This window comes from Lontra canadensis, unplaced genomic scaffold, assembly GCF_010015895.1.
Source record: "Lontra canadensis isolate GAN:19392208 unplaced genomic scaffold, GSC_riverotter_1.0 scaffold10, whole genome shotgun sequence".
Classification (NCBI taxonomy): Eukaryota; Metazoa; Chordata; class Mammalia; order Carnivora; family Mustelidae; genus Lontra; species Lontra canadensis.
Genome location: NW_022631004.1, coordinates 17604461 through 17617036, shown reverse-complemented (window position 1 = coordinate 17617036; position 12576 = coordinate 17604461). Strand labels below are relative to the sequence as shown.

General features: G+C 50.4%; 1 protein-coding gene across 2 annotated transcripts in view; it reads left to right on the top strand.

The window, feature by feature from the left end:
• Positions 1-11707, top strand: part of FAM167A (family with sequence similarity 167 member A) — a 39854-nt gene extending 28147 nt beyond the window's left edge. For both annotated transcript variants that reach the window (XM_032855743.1, XM_032855744.1), the window contains exon 4: positions 11394-11707. In XM_032855743.1, coding sequence (XP_032711634.1) covers positions 11394-11657 — 264 coding nt within the window. In that variant the 3' untranslated portion in view covers positions 11658-11707. The remainder of the gene's footprint in view (positions 1-11393) is intronic.
• Positions 11708-12576: the final 869 nt, after the last annotated feature.

The window sequence follows — 12576 nt, the reverse complement described above, 5'->3', positions numbered from 1 at the left end:
TAACCTAGCCCCAGGTTTTGTCATTGTAAAATGATCTAATAAATACCTACGTAGCAGAGTGTATATAATAAATACCTACCAAGATAGTCAGGGTCTCTGCACTAAATGTCCTGTGAACATTTATAGTCATCACAACATTCATACAGTGCTCTTTTAAGGCAGGCACTGTTCCCATTTTGCAGATGGGAAAACTGAGGTAGAGTAACTTGGCCAAGATCAACCAGCAGGGTGGGAGGGTTGAACCCAGAGCGGACTGACCTCAGAACCCCTGCTTTGAATGGCTGCTACACCATCGGTTGCTCCTGGGATCGAATGAGCTTGAATCTACTTTGTATTTCATGAGGTTTTAGGCTCGTTCAACACATCCTCTCAACTCCTGGAGTTCTAGGATGTTATTCTCCAAAGTTTGCTCGATTTTGCACTTTTTCCAAGAACTCCCCTCTCCCTTGGAGAAGTCTTCATTATTCTAATATAGACGGGCCGGGTCTGGTGGCACAGAGGTTCAGAGAGAATTGTTCAAGATTGAGACATCCCCTTGGGCTGAACATCCCCTTTCTGAAGGATGTGTTATTTTATAAGCTTCGGGACCCACCCCTGTCCCCAAGCCTCTGCCAGGGCCAAAAATAAATAAATAGATAAAAAACAAAACAAAACAAAACAAAAAAACCCGAGCACTGTCCAAAGGGGGTTGTTGGTCATGTCCCTGGGCACGGGCCTGAGCCAGACACAACCAGTGAGCAGGCAAAAGCCACAGAAAGCTGACAGAGAGGCTCACTTAAGGCGGCTGAGCCGTCTGCAGGGGAAACGGTTTCCACGTCTGCACCATCTGCACCGAGGGCCTGGCACTCAGGAGCAATCGGGGAGAAGGAGACTCCCAAGCCAGTGGGCATTCCTGGCTTCTCTGCCTCCCTCACTGTTCCCCCGAAGGGCAGGCATGCCCGCCAGCACCAGCGGCTGAGGACGATCCTCTCTGGTAGAGCTAGTTCTTACAGCGCTAGCTAGAAGGATGCACAGAGCCGCCACATGCTAGAGCAGGAAGGAACCAAGGGGCTGATCACTCTTGTTTTTCAATGAGGAGATGCGCAGAGGGATCCTGTGAGTGCCCATCAGTCAGCTGTCCCGGGCTCGCTGCCCAGCCCTCTCCATCCCACCCCCTCCTCAGCTCACACTCTGCCAGCAGCCCCAGGGCCACCGCTGGCCACATTCCACAGCACTCACCAGTTGGTGACCTTACTAAGCTCCTGGGGTGTGTCGGGGAGGGGAGCAGCCCTGACTAGGGCCCTAACTCTGGACTCTGATGGGGGTAGCTGGGTCACAGCCGCTTCCCAGGTGCAGCAAATACTCTCCCGAGGTGGGTTTTGCTTTCACCCCAGCGGCCCTAGGCTGCTGCGAGTTCCCTCAGGCAGATGAGGCCCAAACCATCTGTTCTTTCTAAGGAGGCAGGCTCCAGGTTAATGGAGTGTGAAATGACTTTGGAGAGCGAAATGGCCTCAGTCATGCCTGGAAGGTGGGGCAGAGAATAGATTAGCTTCACTTCCTCTTGAAGGCACTGTGAGAATCTATATATAGAACCTCCAGGTGCCCCGGAGCCTTGATTACTCATACAAGCCCCAGCCCCAGAGAGCTCTTGGCCCAGAAGCAGTGGTCTTCACTCGTGGTCAGCCAGTGTTTCTGGCTGGTTCGTGGGCTTGCTCAGCCTCTGGTGTGAAACTCCCACTCTGTCCGTCTCCAAGCTGGGAAGCCCAGAACCCAGGAGAAGTCTAGAAGTCCCAAAAGGTGTGCTCTAGGGGTCTTCTCGGGGCTCTCCACGGAAGTCAGGGCGCCTCGGCCCCCCCCTTCATGTGCCCTGGCCACAGCTGCCTGATCTCCAAGGCAATGTCTTAAGGAGGCACCACCCCCACCCGGGACCGATAGTGCTCCCTGTAGATACAGTGTGAAGGCAGTGCAAGGGGCTCAGGGGGGAGCAGGCACCCAGCCCTGCATGGGGTCCCCTCTCTGGCAGCTCTCCCACCCAGAGACACCCCAGCAGGACATCCTGCTTCAGAGAGGCCAGGGAGCTAGGCTCTCCTTGCAGTCTGCCTTGTGACCTTTCTCCAGCAGCTTGCCAGGAGCGGCACAGCTCTGCGAGGCCCCTGCTGGCTGTCCAGGGCACTGGCCAGGAAGTTGGGGAAGACCCGCACCGGCCAAACTGAGAACGCCCCACCTGGGAGGGTCCCCTGCCTCCATTTCAAATCCTGAAGCACTTGGGCATTACCAGCTCCGTGAACCCTGATAAGACACGTGATAAGGGGGACGTTAACGCTACCCTGCCAGCCCCACTCGGCTGTGCCTAAGTGTGAGGAGCGACACAGGTGTTAGGTGTCAGTAATAATCTGTGAAGTGTGTGGGAAGCATGATTTGGCAACCAGCTCTACTCCGGGCCCTGCTGATGAGGGAAGAGGAATGATACCAGACCTCGGCACTCAAAGACTCCTCTGACTTAGTGGGAGAGATAAGAGTGACAAACGGGAAATAACTAATTGCTTAGCTCTGCAGTTCCGGAGGCTAAAGTGGAACTAATGCTTATGGAACCTCATGTCCTATACAGAGTGTCTTATATGTGTGTTACTCATGTCATTCTCGAGAGCAGACATTATGATTATGCCCATTTCACAGATAAGGAAATCGAAGCTCAGACAGCTTGAGCAACTTGCCCAGCGTTGCACCATCAGCGAGTGGTCAATGAAGGACTTTGAACCCACAAGCCAGTGCTCTGTTCATACTATTCACTGCCTCTCCACAGGCCTGGAGGGCAGCCTGGGTGAGAACGATGGGAAAGGCCCCCTGGAGAAAATCAAAACATGGCTCTGGGGAGGTATCATCCATGGATGGACTCATTCTTTCTTCCTTCCTTTCATTCATTCATTCATTCATTCACTCAACAAATGGCTTTTGAGCACCAGAGCTATGCACCAGGCACTGGGATGGGCCTGGTGAATACAGGGTAGTCATTTCTCCTTGGTGTTTTGCCACCTGGTGGGGGGACACATGAGTCAACTAAGCCTGTAAGTACTGTGGTAGGAGGCACCCATGGTGGGGAGTGTGACCCAATCTGCAGGGTTTAGGGGCAAGGGCTGGTCCTGAAGGATGATAGGGAAGGGAAGAAGTATTCTAGGGGAGGGAGTAAGGACCCAGTGTGACTGACTTGGAGGGAAAGAGGCTCAGAATGGGAGAGCTGAGGCTGGAGAGACCAAGGGAGCCAGGAGGGCTGGTGGTACCTCTGAAAGGTTTGAAGAGTGGGGAGACCTGTCCATTAGGCTCTTGAGTGTAGGGCCCAGGGCAGACAGTGGGAGGGGAGTTGTCCTTCCCAACACGACCACAGCGCCCATCTCTTCTGCTCTCACTCAAAGGACACAGGATTCCTCTCTTGGGTGTGGAGCTTCCAGGCCCACCTCATGTCCAGGAGGCAGTCTTATCAGGTAGGGGAAGGGGATCAGCATCCCCTTTCCATAAAGGGGTCACACCATAGCCCAGAGCCACTCATCTCACTAGAGGCTGATCTAGGACTGTGTCTTAGTCTCTTGCTGCTACTGCAACAAAATACCGCATCCTGGGTAGCTTCTCAGCCACAGACACCAAATTCTCACAGTCTGGAGGCTACAAGGCCAGGATCGGGCGACCAGCACGGTCAGGAGAGGGCCCTCTTCAGGTCACAGACTTCTTGCTGAGTCCTCACATGGTGGAAGAAGAGGTGGAGGGATCTCTCTGGAGTTTCTTATAAGAGTGTCAATCCCATCCATGACTTAAGCGCATCCCAAAGGCCCTACCTCCAAATACCATCACATTGGGCATGAGGGTTTCAACGTGTGAATTTTGGGGTCACACAAACATTCAGACCAAAGCAAACTGGAACCCAGAGCCTCTGGGGACAGATCTAGGGGCTCTTCAGGGTGCATCAGGCTGTCCTTTTTAAAGGCCAGTGTTGTGAGTGAAGACACAGTTTGGTCTAGGACCTTCCAAGTTTGAAAATCAAAGGCCTGATCATATATGTAGAGTTTGACTCTTGCCACAGAGGACAGACAGACCCTTGCAGGGTCCTGCTCTCTTCTCTGGCTCTGGGCTCTGCTCAAACTTTCCCTCCCATTAGACAGTGGCTCCAAGGAGGCACAAGAGCCCCTTGGAGGAGCTGAGACAGATGGTTATCTTCTGCCCAGACAATGGGAGCCATGGTACCCTTCCGCCCACCCACACCCTGGGCCAGGGACAGCCTGGCACCTGCCCAAGGCCAGTGGCATCAGAGTGGCAGCCATGAGCACAGCCTCTCCTTTGCCAGAAAGAGTGGTCTCCTGCTGCCAGAGTAGAGACCTTTGAGAAGCATGTTCCAGCCTCCTCTCAAGTCAACAGCTTTGCTGGAAAATCAATCCCCAGTTTGGTTTCTAGGGGTGTTAGAAAAAAATATTTTTTAATTTTTCCCAGACCCTAAAGTTGCCTCTAGCAGCACATTTCAGTGACACTACTTACTTGCTTTCCTAACAGCATTATTCTGGCTCTTTCTCAGAGGCCAAACCCAAGATCAAATAATGAATAATATTTTCTCCAGGCTTCTAAGTGTGTTCCTACCCAGCACTGATGAAAACAATAAGCCGGACCTTTCGGTTAAGTTATATAAATCACCACGCAGCTTACAAAAACTACTTCTAAGGTTCAAGAATGAAGTCTTGTAGAGAATACAGTGCGTTCTGTCCTTTCATGCGCAACTGAGAAAATGGCCCAGATTTTTCTACTCTGAAAATGGCCTGGATTTTTCTACTCTGTCTCTTGTCAACATCAGTCAGAGCCTAATTGTGACTGTGGGGCTAGGGTGGCTTAGATCTGAGCCTCAGAAGTAGGGATTAAATGAAATGCCCTTGATCACCTTGGAATTCTTTGTGTCTTCTGGGACCTGTGCTAATCCCTGTGGGACTCAGTCTTGCTCATCCATGGCTCCTCTGGTTTGCCGTGGGCATAGGGTCTTCTCTGGGGTAAGCTTTAGAGATAGATTTGCAAACCTCTGCCCAGATGTGCTGGCAGGGGTGCACAGGGCCAAGTCTCAAGCCCTGGTCCCCATCTTGTTGTTTCTCCAAATCAAGAAAACAGAAGCTTTCAGGGGCAAAGGTGCACGATTGTCCAGAAAGTGAAGAAAACAAAGCGGGTCAGGAACAGGACTTTGGGGAGGCCCGGTGATGGAGAGAGGAGGGTGTGTCCCACAGGCCATGCACTGGCACTCGCTTTAGGAAGCAGGAGCTGTGGGGAGCAAAGGCAGCACATTCAGAAGAATTGCTTCTGTGCTCCCAAAGGTCTGCTGGTTATGTGCCTTTTGTATTTTTTCAAACTCCTTAAATCTTCAGGGCATTTTAGACCTGCAGAGAGCAGACCCAAGAAAGTGTTCTAGCACATCCTATGGGCAACTAGGAATAAAGGTATCAGCCGAACCTCGCACGTTTAAGACTTTATTCAAGAAACAGACATGCTGGCTTCCCTGGAATGCCAAGGTGTCATTCAGGGTTTTAGACTGAGCAAGTGAACACAGGGCAAGTGGGCAAGGGGTGCTGAGGAAGGGAGCAAATCATCCAAATTGCCACAAAAATGCCGCTTCTCCCAAACGCTCCTGGGGCCGCTGCCAAAGAACAAAATACTCTCTCCTCGGCAGTTGGTCTGAGCCTCTCCTTCTCTGGTCACTGCTCCTCCGACCTACCTCAGAGAAGCCTTCAACCTCCCAGACCATGCCACCTCCTTCAGGGTCTGGGGGATTCCCAGTGCCACCCATGTTAAAGAACGTATCCCACAGAGAGACGGGCCTCTGGCTGACCAGGACAAGTCCTCCTCGCCAACGCCTGCAACATCCACACGTGCCCGGGGCCGCAGAGACTTCTAGGATGTGGGACTTGGGAAGCTAAAACCAGGAAGGTCCTGAGCAAACCAGGTCGGAGTGACCCCCCCCCCCCAAATGTGTAGCTTTTGTTCTTTCTTTAATGGTGGTAAAATACATGTATATCACATAAAATTACCATTTTAAGCATTTTTAAGTGTATAATTAATTAGGTACATTCACAGCCTTGTGCTGTGGTGCTCACCACCATCCATCTCCAGAAAGGCTTTCTTCTTCCCCAACCAAAACTTTGTCCCCAGTAAACACACACTCCCCTATCCCCCCAGCTCCTGGCAACCCCCATTCAATTCTCTTGTCTCTACGAGTTTGACTACTTAGGTATGTCATGTAAGTGGAATTGTAAAGTACTTGTGCCTTTTGTGGCTGGCTTCTCTCTTCCATATCATCCTCGAGGTCTCCCATGATATGTCAAGATGGCGGAAGGACACGCCATTGTATGGGCAGACCGTATTTTGTTTATCTCTGCATCCATCCATGGACACATGGGTTACTCCCACCCTTTGCCTCTTGTAAATAACGCTGCTATGGACAGAGCTACCAGTTAATGTTCAAGCCCCTACTTTCCATTCTTGCAGGGATCTAACCACAAGAGGCACTGCTGGGTCATGTGGCAATCCTGTGTGTCATTTTTTGAGGAACTGCCTCACTGTTCTTCCTATCAGTTCACTGCAATGTCGGCTTTCACTCACCCAGCCTAGAGGCGGGAGTCAGCCTGTCTTCTAACTCCCCCTGAGACTTGGCCCCAGAGACCTCCCAGCAGAGCCCTCTCCCATGAGGTCCTTCCATGAATTTCCGCAGCTGGCCAGCCTACCTGGGTTGGCTATAGCCAAGCACCGCGGTTGCTGCCAGGCCATCAATCGGCCGCCTTCTCCTTCCTGGGCTTCCTCACCCAGTGGGAACACGCCCTGTCACTACAATGTGCTAACAGCCACCACACACTGACATTTCTCCCCCTTTCACCAAGTACTATGCCCTAATTACAGGATTACAGCCACTGTGGGCACTCCTCCGAGAATCCAGCAAGAGCCTCTATTGTACAGGAACAACAGGCCACCCTGGGCAGGGAGATTAGAAATCAGCACATCCTACAGTGGAGTCTTTGCCAAGGAGAGCATTAACCCACACTGATCATTGAGTCACCGGGACCAGGTTTTAGGGCCAGCATCTCAGTTGTTTTAATGAAGTCTTAAAAGTGGGAGGTTCTGGCCAGTTTCCACATTCTGCACCTAGGCCCAGAGAAAGAACTTAAAGGTGAACCTCTTACCTTTGGCAGCGTTCAGCTCACCTGGCTTTCACTCATTGTCTGCTATGCTTCTCATAGTCCTTGGAATAAACAGGATCCCTTCTCTCTAGAAGAAGAGACAGGAGTTCAGGAAGTGTTAGTGACTCACCCAAAGCCACATAGCTAGTAAAGAGCGGGTTCCACTGGCACCAAGAGTCTAACCCCAGAGCAATGGATTTCCCACTTCACACTGCTTCTGGGATCCACCCCACCTCCAGGTCAGCGGAAGCCATGGAGAGGCCTGATGGGCTCTGATGGGCCCCGGGGTGATCCGAGTGCACCACACCCTGGCTGGCCAATCCCAGACAGTCCCTTAAACTTCTCTGTGTTGGTTTCTTCTGTTTCCTCTTCCGGAAGACAAATCGAAATAGCTCTCATCTAAAGCTATGCTTCCACTGCACCTGACAGTATGTGGCAGAAGATGGGATGTGAGGCCATCGCTGCCTGAACACCCTCCTTGGCAGAGAAGACGGAAAAGGCAGGAGGGCCTCCATCCCCTCAGCCAGACCCCGTCCCAGCTCTCCCACCTTCCTCAGGAGCTGCCATTCTTCCAACTTACTGCAAGCAGGAGCCTTGAAGACTTACTTACGTTCGCTAAACATTTCTGCAAAGGTTAAAATCTAAAAAGCCTCTTAACCTGTACGAACCTTGTAGACATGAGGCTAAGTGCAATAAGCCAGTCACAAAAGGACAGATTCTGTGAGATTCCACTTACATAAGGCAGGTGGGGCAGTCGCATTCATAAAGACAGAAAGTGAAATGGTGGTTCTGGAGGTGGGGGGGATGGGGGTGGGAAGGGGGGGGGGGAGTTGTTTAACGGGGACAGAGTTTCAGTTTGACAAGGTGAAGAGATCTGCAGGTAGATAGTGGAGATGGTTGCATATCAGTGAGGATATGCTTAATGCCATTGAGCTGTACACTTAACAGTGATGAAGACAGTAAAAATTTGATGTTCTGTGTATTTTACCACAATGAAAAAAAAAATGAAAAAAAATTCTAGGGTGCCTTTTTTAACTCTGTTGGTTAAAAAACTGCCTTCAGTTCAGGTCATGATCCTGGAGTCCCGGAATCGAGTCCCACTTCCGACTTCCTGCTAGGCAAGGAGTCTGTTCTCCTGCTGACCTCTCTTCTATCATTCTCTCTCTCTCTCTCTCTCTTTCTCTCAAACAAAAATTCTAGGGGTGGGGCAGCAGGGAGACTGCACATTTTGCTTAGGTGTTTTTTGTTTTTTGTTTATTTTTATTTTTTTAGCTGTGGGAGCTCATTTCTGTCTGGATATGGTCTGATTACAGCAGTTACCTCTTAAGGGCGGGGGGAGGGGGCGGGGCTCTAATTAGTGTTCAAGATACAGAGTCACCCTTGGGAAATCCTTAGTGAGTGAGAATAGGGCCAACAGGGCCAATTTTCCCGGTGGTGTTGGAACACTGTTTCTCTGAGCATCAGATGCTGCAGCGGACTGACATTCAGGGATCATAGTACAACAGATACTCTGAGTGACTCCTGGGGCAGATATTCACACTGAGGTGCCCTCAGAACCAGGGTTTGCTTGGAAAACAGCAGCTTTCCAGTCCCCCTCATGGTCCTTGGGGCACAAACAAGTAGAATGGGCAGAATCCTCAGCCCCATGGGAAGTGTGGTCTTACTTCTCTTCTTTCCTTTATGCGGAGTTGAATGAATCCAAGCTCAGTGAGTGTGTGAACTGGCCCCACCAAAGAGAACTGGACACGTGCCTTACACTCACCCCTCTGTCCAACTAAAGCTGATGGGATTTCAACCCTAAATTGTCCTCTGACCTCTGTCTGGATCTATTAGCCCTAGAAAAACAGACCTTTTCCCCCAACAGGCACCACTACAGATCCCATCTCACAGATACTCCCAGACACCTGCTCAAACCTGAAACTTTCCAACTTCAAAGGATCTTTTCAGATCTAAGATCCAGTTCCTGGGCCCAGAGTTCAAACCTAAACCATGAAGTTCCTATCTTTTCAAAGAGCTCTATCTTCAAATTAGAAAATACCCCAGAGAAATGGTTCAATCAAGACTCTTCAAGGGGCACCTGGGTGGCTCAGTGGGTTAAGCCTCTGCCTCCAGCTCAGGTCATGATCTCAGGGTCCTGGGATCAAGCCCCGCATCAGGCTCTCTGCTCAGCAGGGAGCCTGCTTCTCCTCTCTCTCCCTGCCTGCCTCTCTGCCTACTTGTGATCTCTGTCTGTCAAATAAATAAATAAAATAAAATAAAATAACTCCTCGAAGACCATATTAGATAAAGCAATGGGTGCGAGCTGACATTGTCTTTCAGACAAATCTGATGACCATCCCCTTCAGAAGGGTTTCAGACAACACCTAGCCCACTTTCAGGCATGACTAAGGGCTCCATAACAAATGAATGGATAACCAGCTGCCCTTTGATGAGTCTGCCATCATTACTTTTTGCTATTCTAAATCAATAAAATATTCTTGAAGATTTATTTAGTTATTTTAGAGAGAGAGAGAGCAGGGGTAGGGGCAGAGGGAGAGGGAGAGAAACTCAAGCTGACTCCCCAATAAGCATGGATCCCAGGACCCCAAAGCTATGACCTGAGCCAAAATTGGGAGTGCCTTGTCAGTGGCTTGGGCTCTTGAGTCTGTTTGTCTGGGTTTCTCATTGCAACTCTGCCATTTTTGCCCTTTGTGATTTGACACAGTGACTGATTTCATGAGTTGCTGCCTCCTCATCTCTTAACTTGTGGATGATGATGGTGATATTACTTAACAGAGTTGTAGTGAAGAGTAACTGTAGCATGTTGATGTACCCACTATAGACTGAATCTTTGTGCCCCACCCCTCCAAATTCATATGTTGAAGCCCTTGCCCCCAGTGTGATGGTATTTGGAGGTGGGCCTTTAGGAGGTAATTAGATTTTGAGGTCATAAGTGTGGGGCCCCCATCATGAAATTAATGTCCCTTTGAAAAGAAGGAAAGCTGAGCTTTCTCTCTCCATCATGTGGGGATACAGCAAGAAGGTAGCCATTTGCAAGCCAAGAGAAGGTCCTCAGTAAGAATAGAATCAGCCCACCCCTTGATCTTGGACTTCTTGACCACGAGAACTATGAAAAATAAATGTCTACTGGTTAAGCCTGCCAGTCTGTGGTGTTTTATATGGCAGCCTGAGCCGACTAATACATACCTGAAGAACTAAGAACAATGCCTGGTTCATAGTAAAACATTCAGTGAATATTAGCATATATTTACATATTTGTTTGGTTTTTTTGAAACTTTATTAAGAAATACTACAGGAAGGGCACCTGGGTGGCTCAGTGTGTTCAGCGTCCAACTCTTGGCTTCAGCTCAAGTCATGATCTCATGGTCATGAACTCTGAATTGGGCTTAGCGGGGAGTCTGAGGATTCTCTCTTTCCCTCTTCCTCTGCCCCTCCTCCTGCTTGCTCTCTCTCTCTCTCTCTCAAATAAATAAATTAATTAAATATTTTTAAAAACATATTACAGGGCACCTGGGTGGTTCAGTCGGTTAAGCGACTGTCTTCAGCTCAGGTCATGATCCCAGAGTCCTAGGATCGAGTCCTGCATCGGACTTCCAGCTGCACAGGGAGTCTGCTTCTCCCTATGACCTTCTACCCTCTCATGCTCTCTCTTATTTGCTCTCTCTCTCAAATAGATAAAATGTTTGGAAAAAAAAAAACATATTGCAGTCATTTTAAAATGTTTAAAGATTTAAAGAATGATCTAACAGTAGACCCACTACCCAACATAAGGTATGAAATATTACCAATAAAGCTGAAGCCCCCATAAACCTTCCTTAACCACCTTCTTTCCTTCCCACCCAGAGGTAATCAGCCTTCTCAGTTTGGTACTTAAACCACTCCCGTGCATTCCTTTATACTCTTACTCTACCCATGTGTGTCTGTTAACAATGAGACTGAACCTTTAAGCCAGGACAGACAGGTGCCTCTTCCAGAAGTATTTAGACATAGAATCTAGCCTGGCATGAAGTGTTGTTGGAGGAAACTGTCTGTCTCCATTTGTCATCTTGCTGTGTGTATCTTTTCACCTTCCTGAGCAGGGAGTATGCCAGTATCTCCAGGTAGACCAGCTGGTGGTACAAGCCATTAATTAGGTCTCCCATCAGCAGGTCTGTGTTTGTCAGAGACTATGGAGCTGCAACCCCAGCCCACCTCTTTGCTGATGCCTCCCTTCCTCCCTTCCAGATGGAGATGCGGCTACAGGATCAGCAGCTGGCCAGACAGCTCATGCGCCTGCGCAGTGACATCAGCAAGCTGAAGATCGAGCAGACCTGTGACCTACATAGGAGAATGCTCAATGATGCCACCTACGAGCTAGAGGAACGGGACGAGCTGTCTGATCTCTTCTGCGACTCTCCGCTGGCCTCCTCCTTCAGTCTCTCCACCCCACTCAAGCTCATTGGAGTCACCAAGATGAATATCAACTCCAGGAGGTTCTCTCTGTGCTGAGAAGCCCTAGAAGGTGTCAGAGGAGCCAGAACAGAATGTTTGGGAGGCGGGGAGGGCATGGAGGTTGCATCACCTTGAGTGAGTCTCCCCAGGGGCAGGGCTTCCCTGTGGTTGGTGTACCATGGGCCCTCAGACCCATGGCAGGTGCTCTGTCAGGGGGCCCGGCTGTGGAGCCCCACAACCCCTTGACTGTCCGTGACCCAAAGCGTTCTGCAGAAGGGCCACTCCATCCAGATGTTCAGTGAGACCCGGCTCCTAGCATGACGCATCTCCATCCTCCCCTCACTAACCCGCATTCCCGTTTCCTCAGAATCACTGGTGCTATGATCTGAGATCCCAAAGAGGGGCCACCAAATGCTATGGTTCTTGCAGAAAACTTACCCAAGGGCACTGAGCCCCCAGGGAGGAGGTGATTAGGTACCTCAGATGAGCCCATCTGCCCTTGCTGTCCTCTAAGTACTGGCTCAGATTCACCATAGACAGGTGACTCAGCAGCCCTGACAGGGACCCAGGAGGAAAGGAAAACCAGAAGGAGTGACAAAGTGGAGCTTGGGAACACAGGCCCCATAGCCATCGCCAGCTTCTCTGCTGAGCGGCCGTCCAGGCTCCTGTCAGTCTTAGACCTTGGCACAACCAGGGCTGTGTCGATTGTTTCTAGTGTGTGCCAGGACACACGGGGGCCACGGGGGCGGAGCAAACACGGATGTCCTCTCTGCTGCCTTCCCTGGCCCCACACACCAATCCCAATCTCCAAAGAGCCCCTTTGCCGTCACCCTGCTCCTCCAGGGGAGTGCCCGAGTGAACCAGGCAAGTCTGTCAATGGATTTCCCAGCACCAAATTCTCCTGGTGGCGTCACCTTTGTCCCCTTCCTGCTCTCCCCAGAACGACTTGAGGAAGCTCAGGAGCTCACCCTGAGCC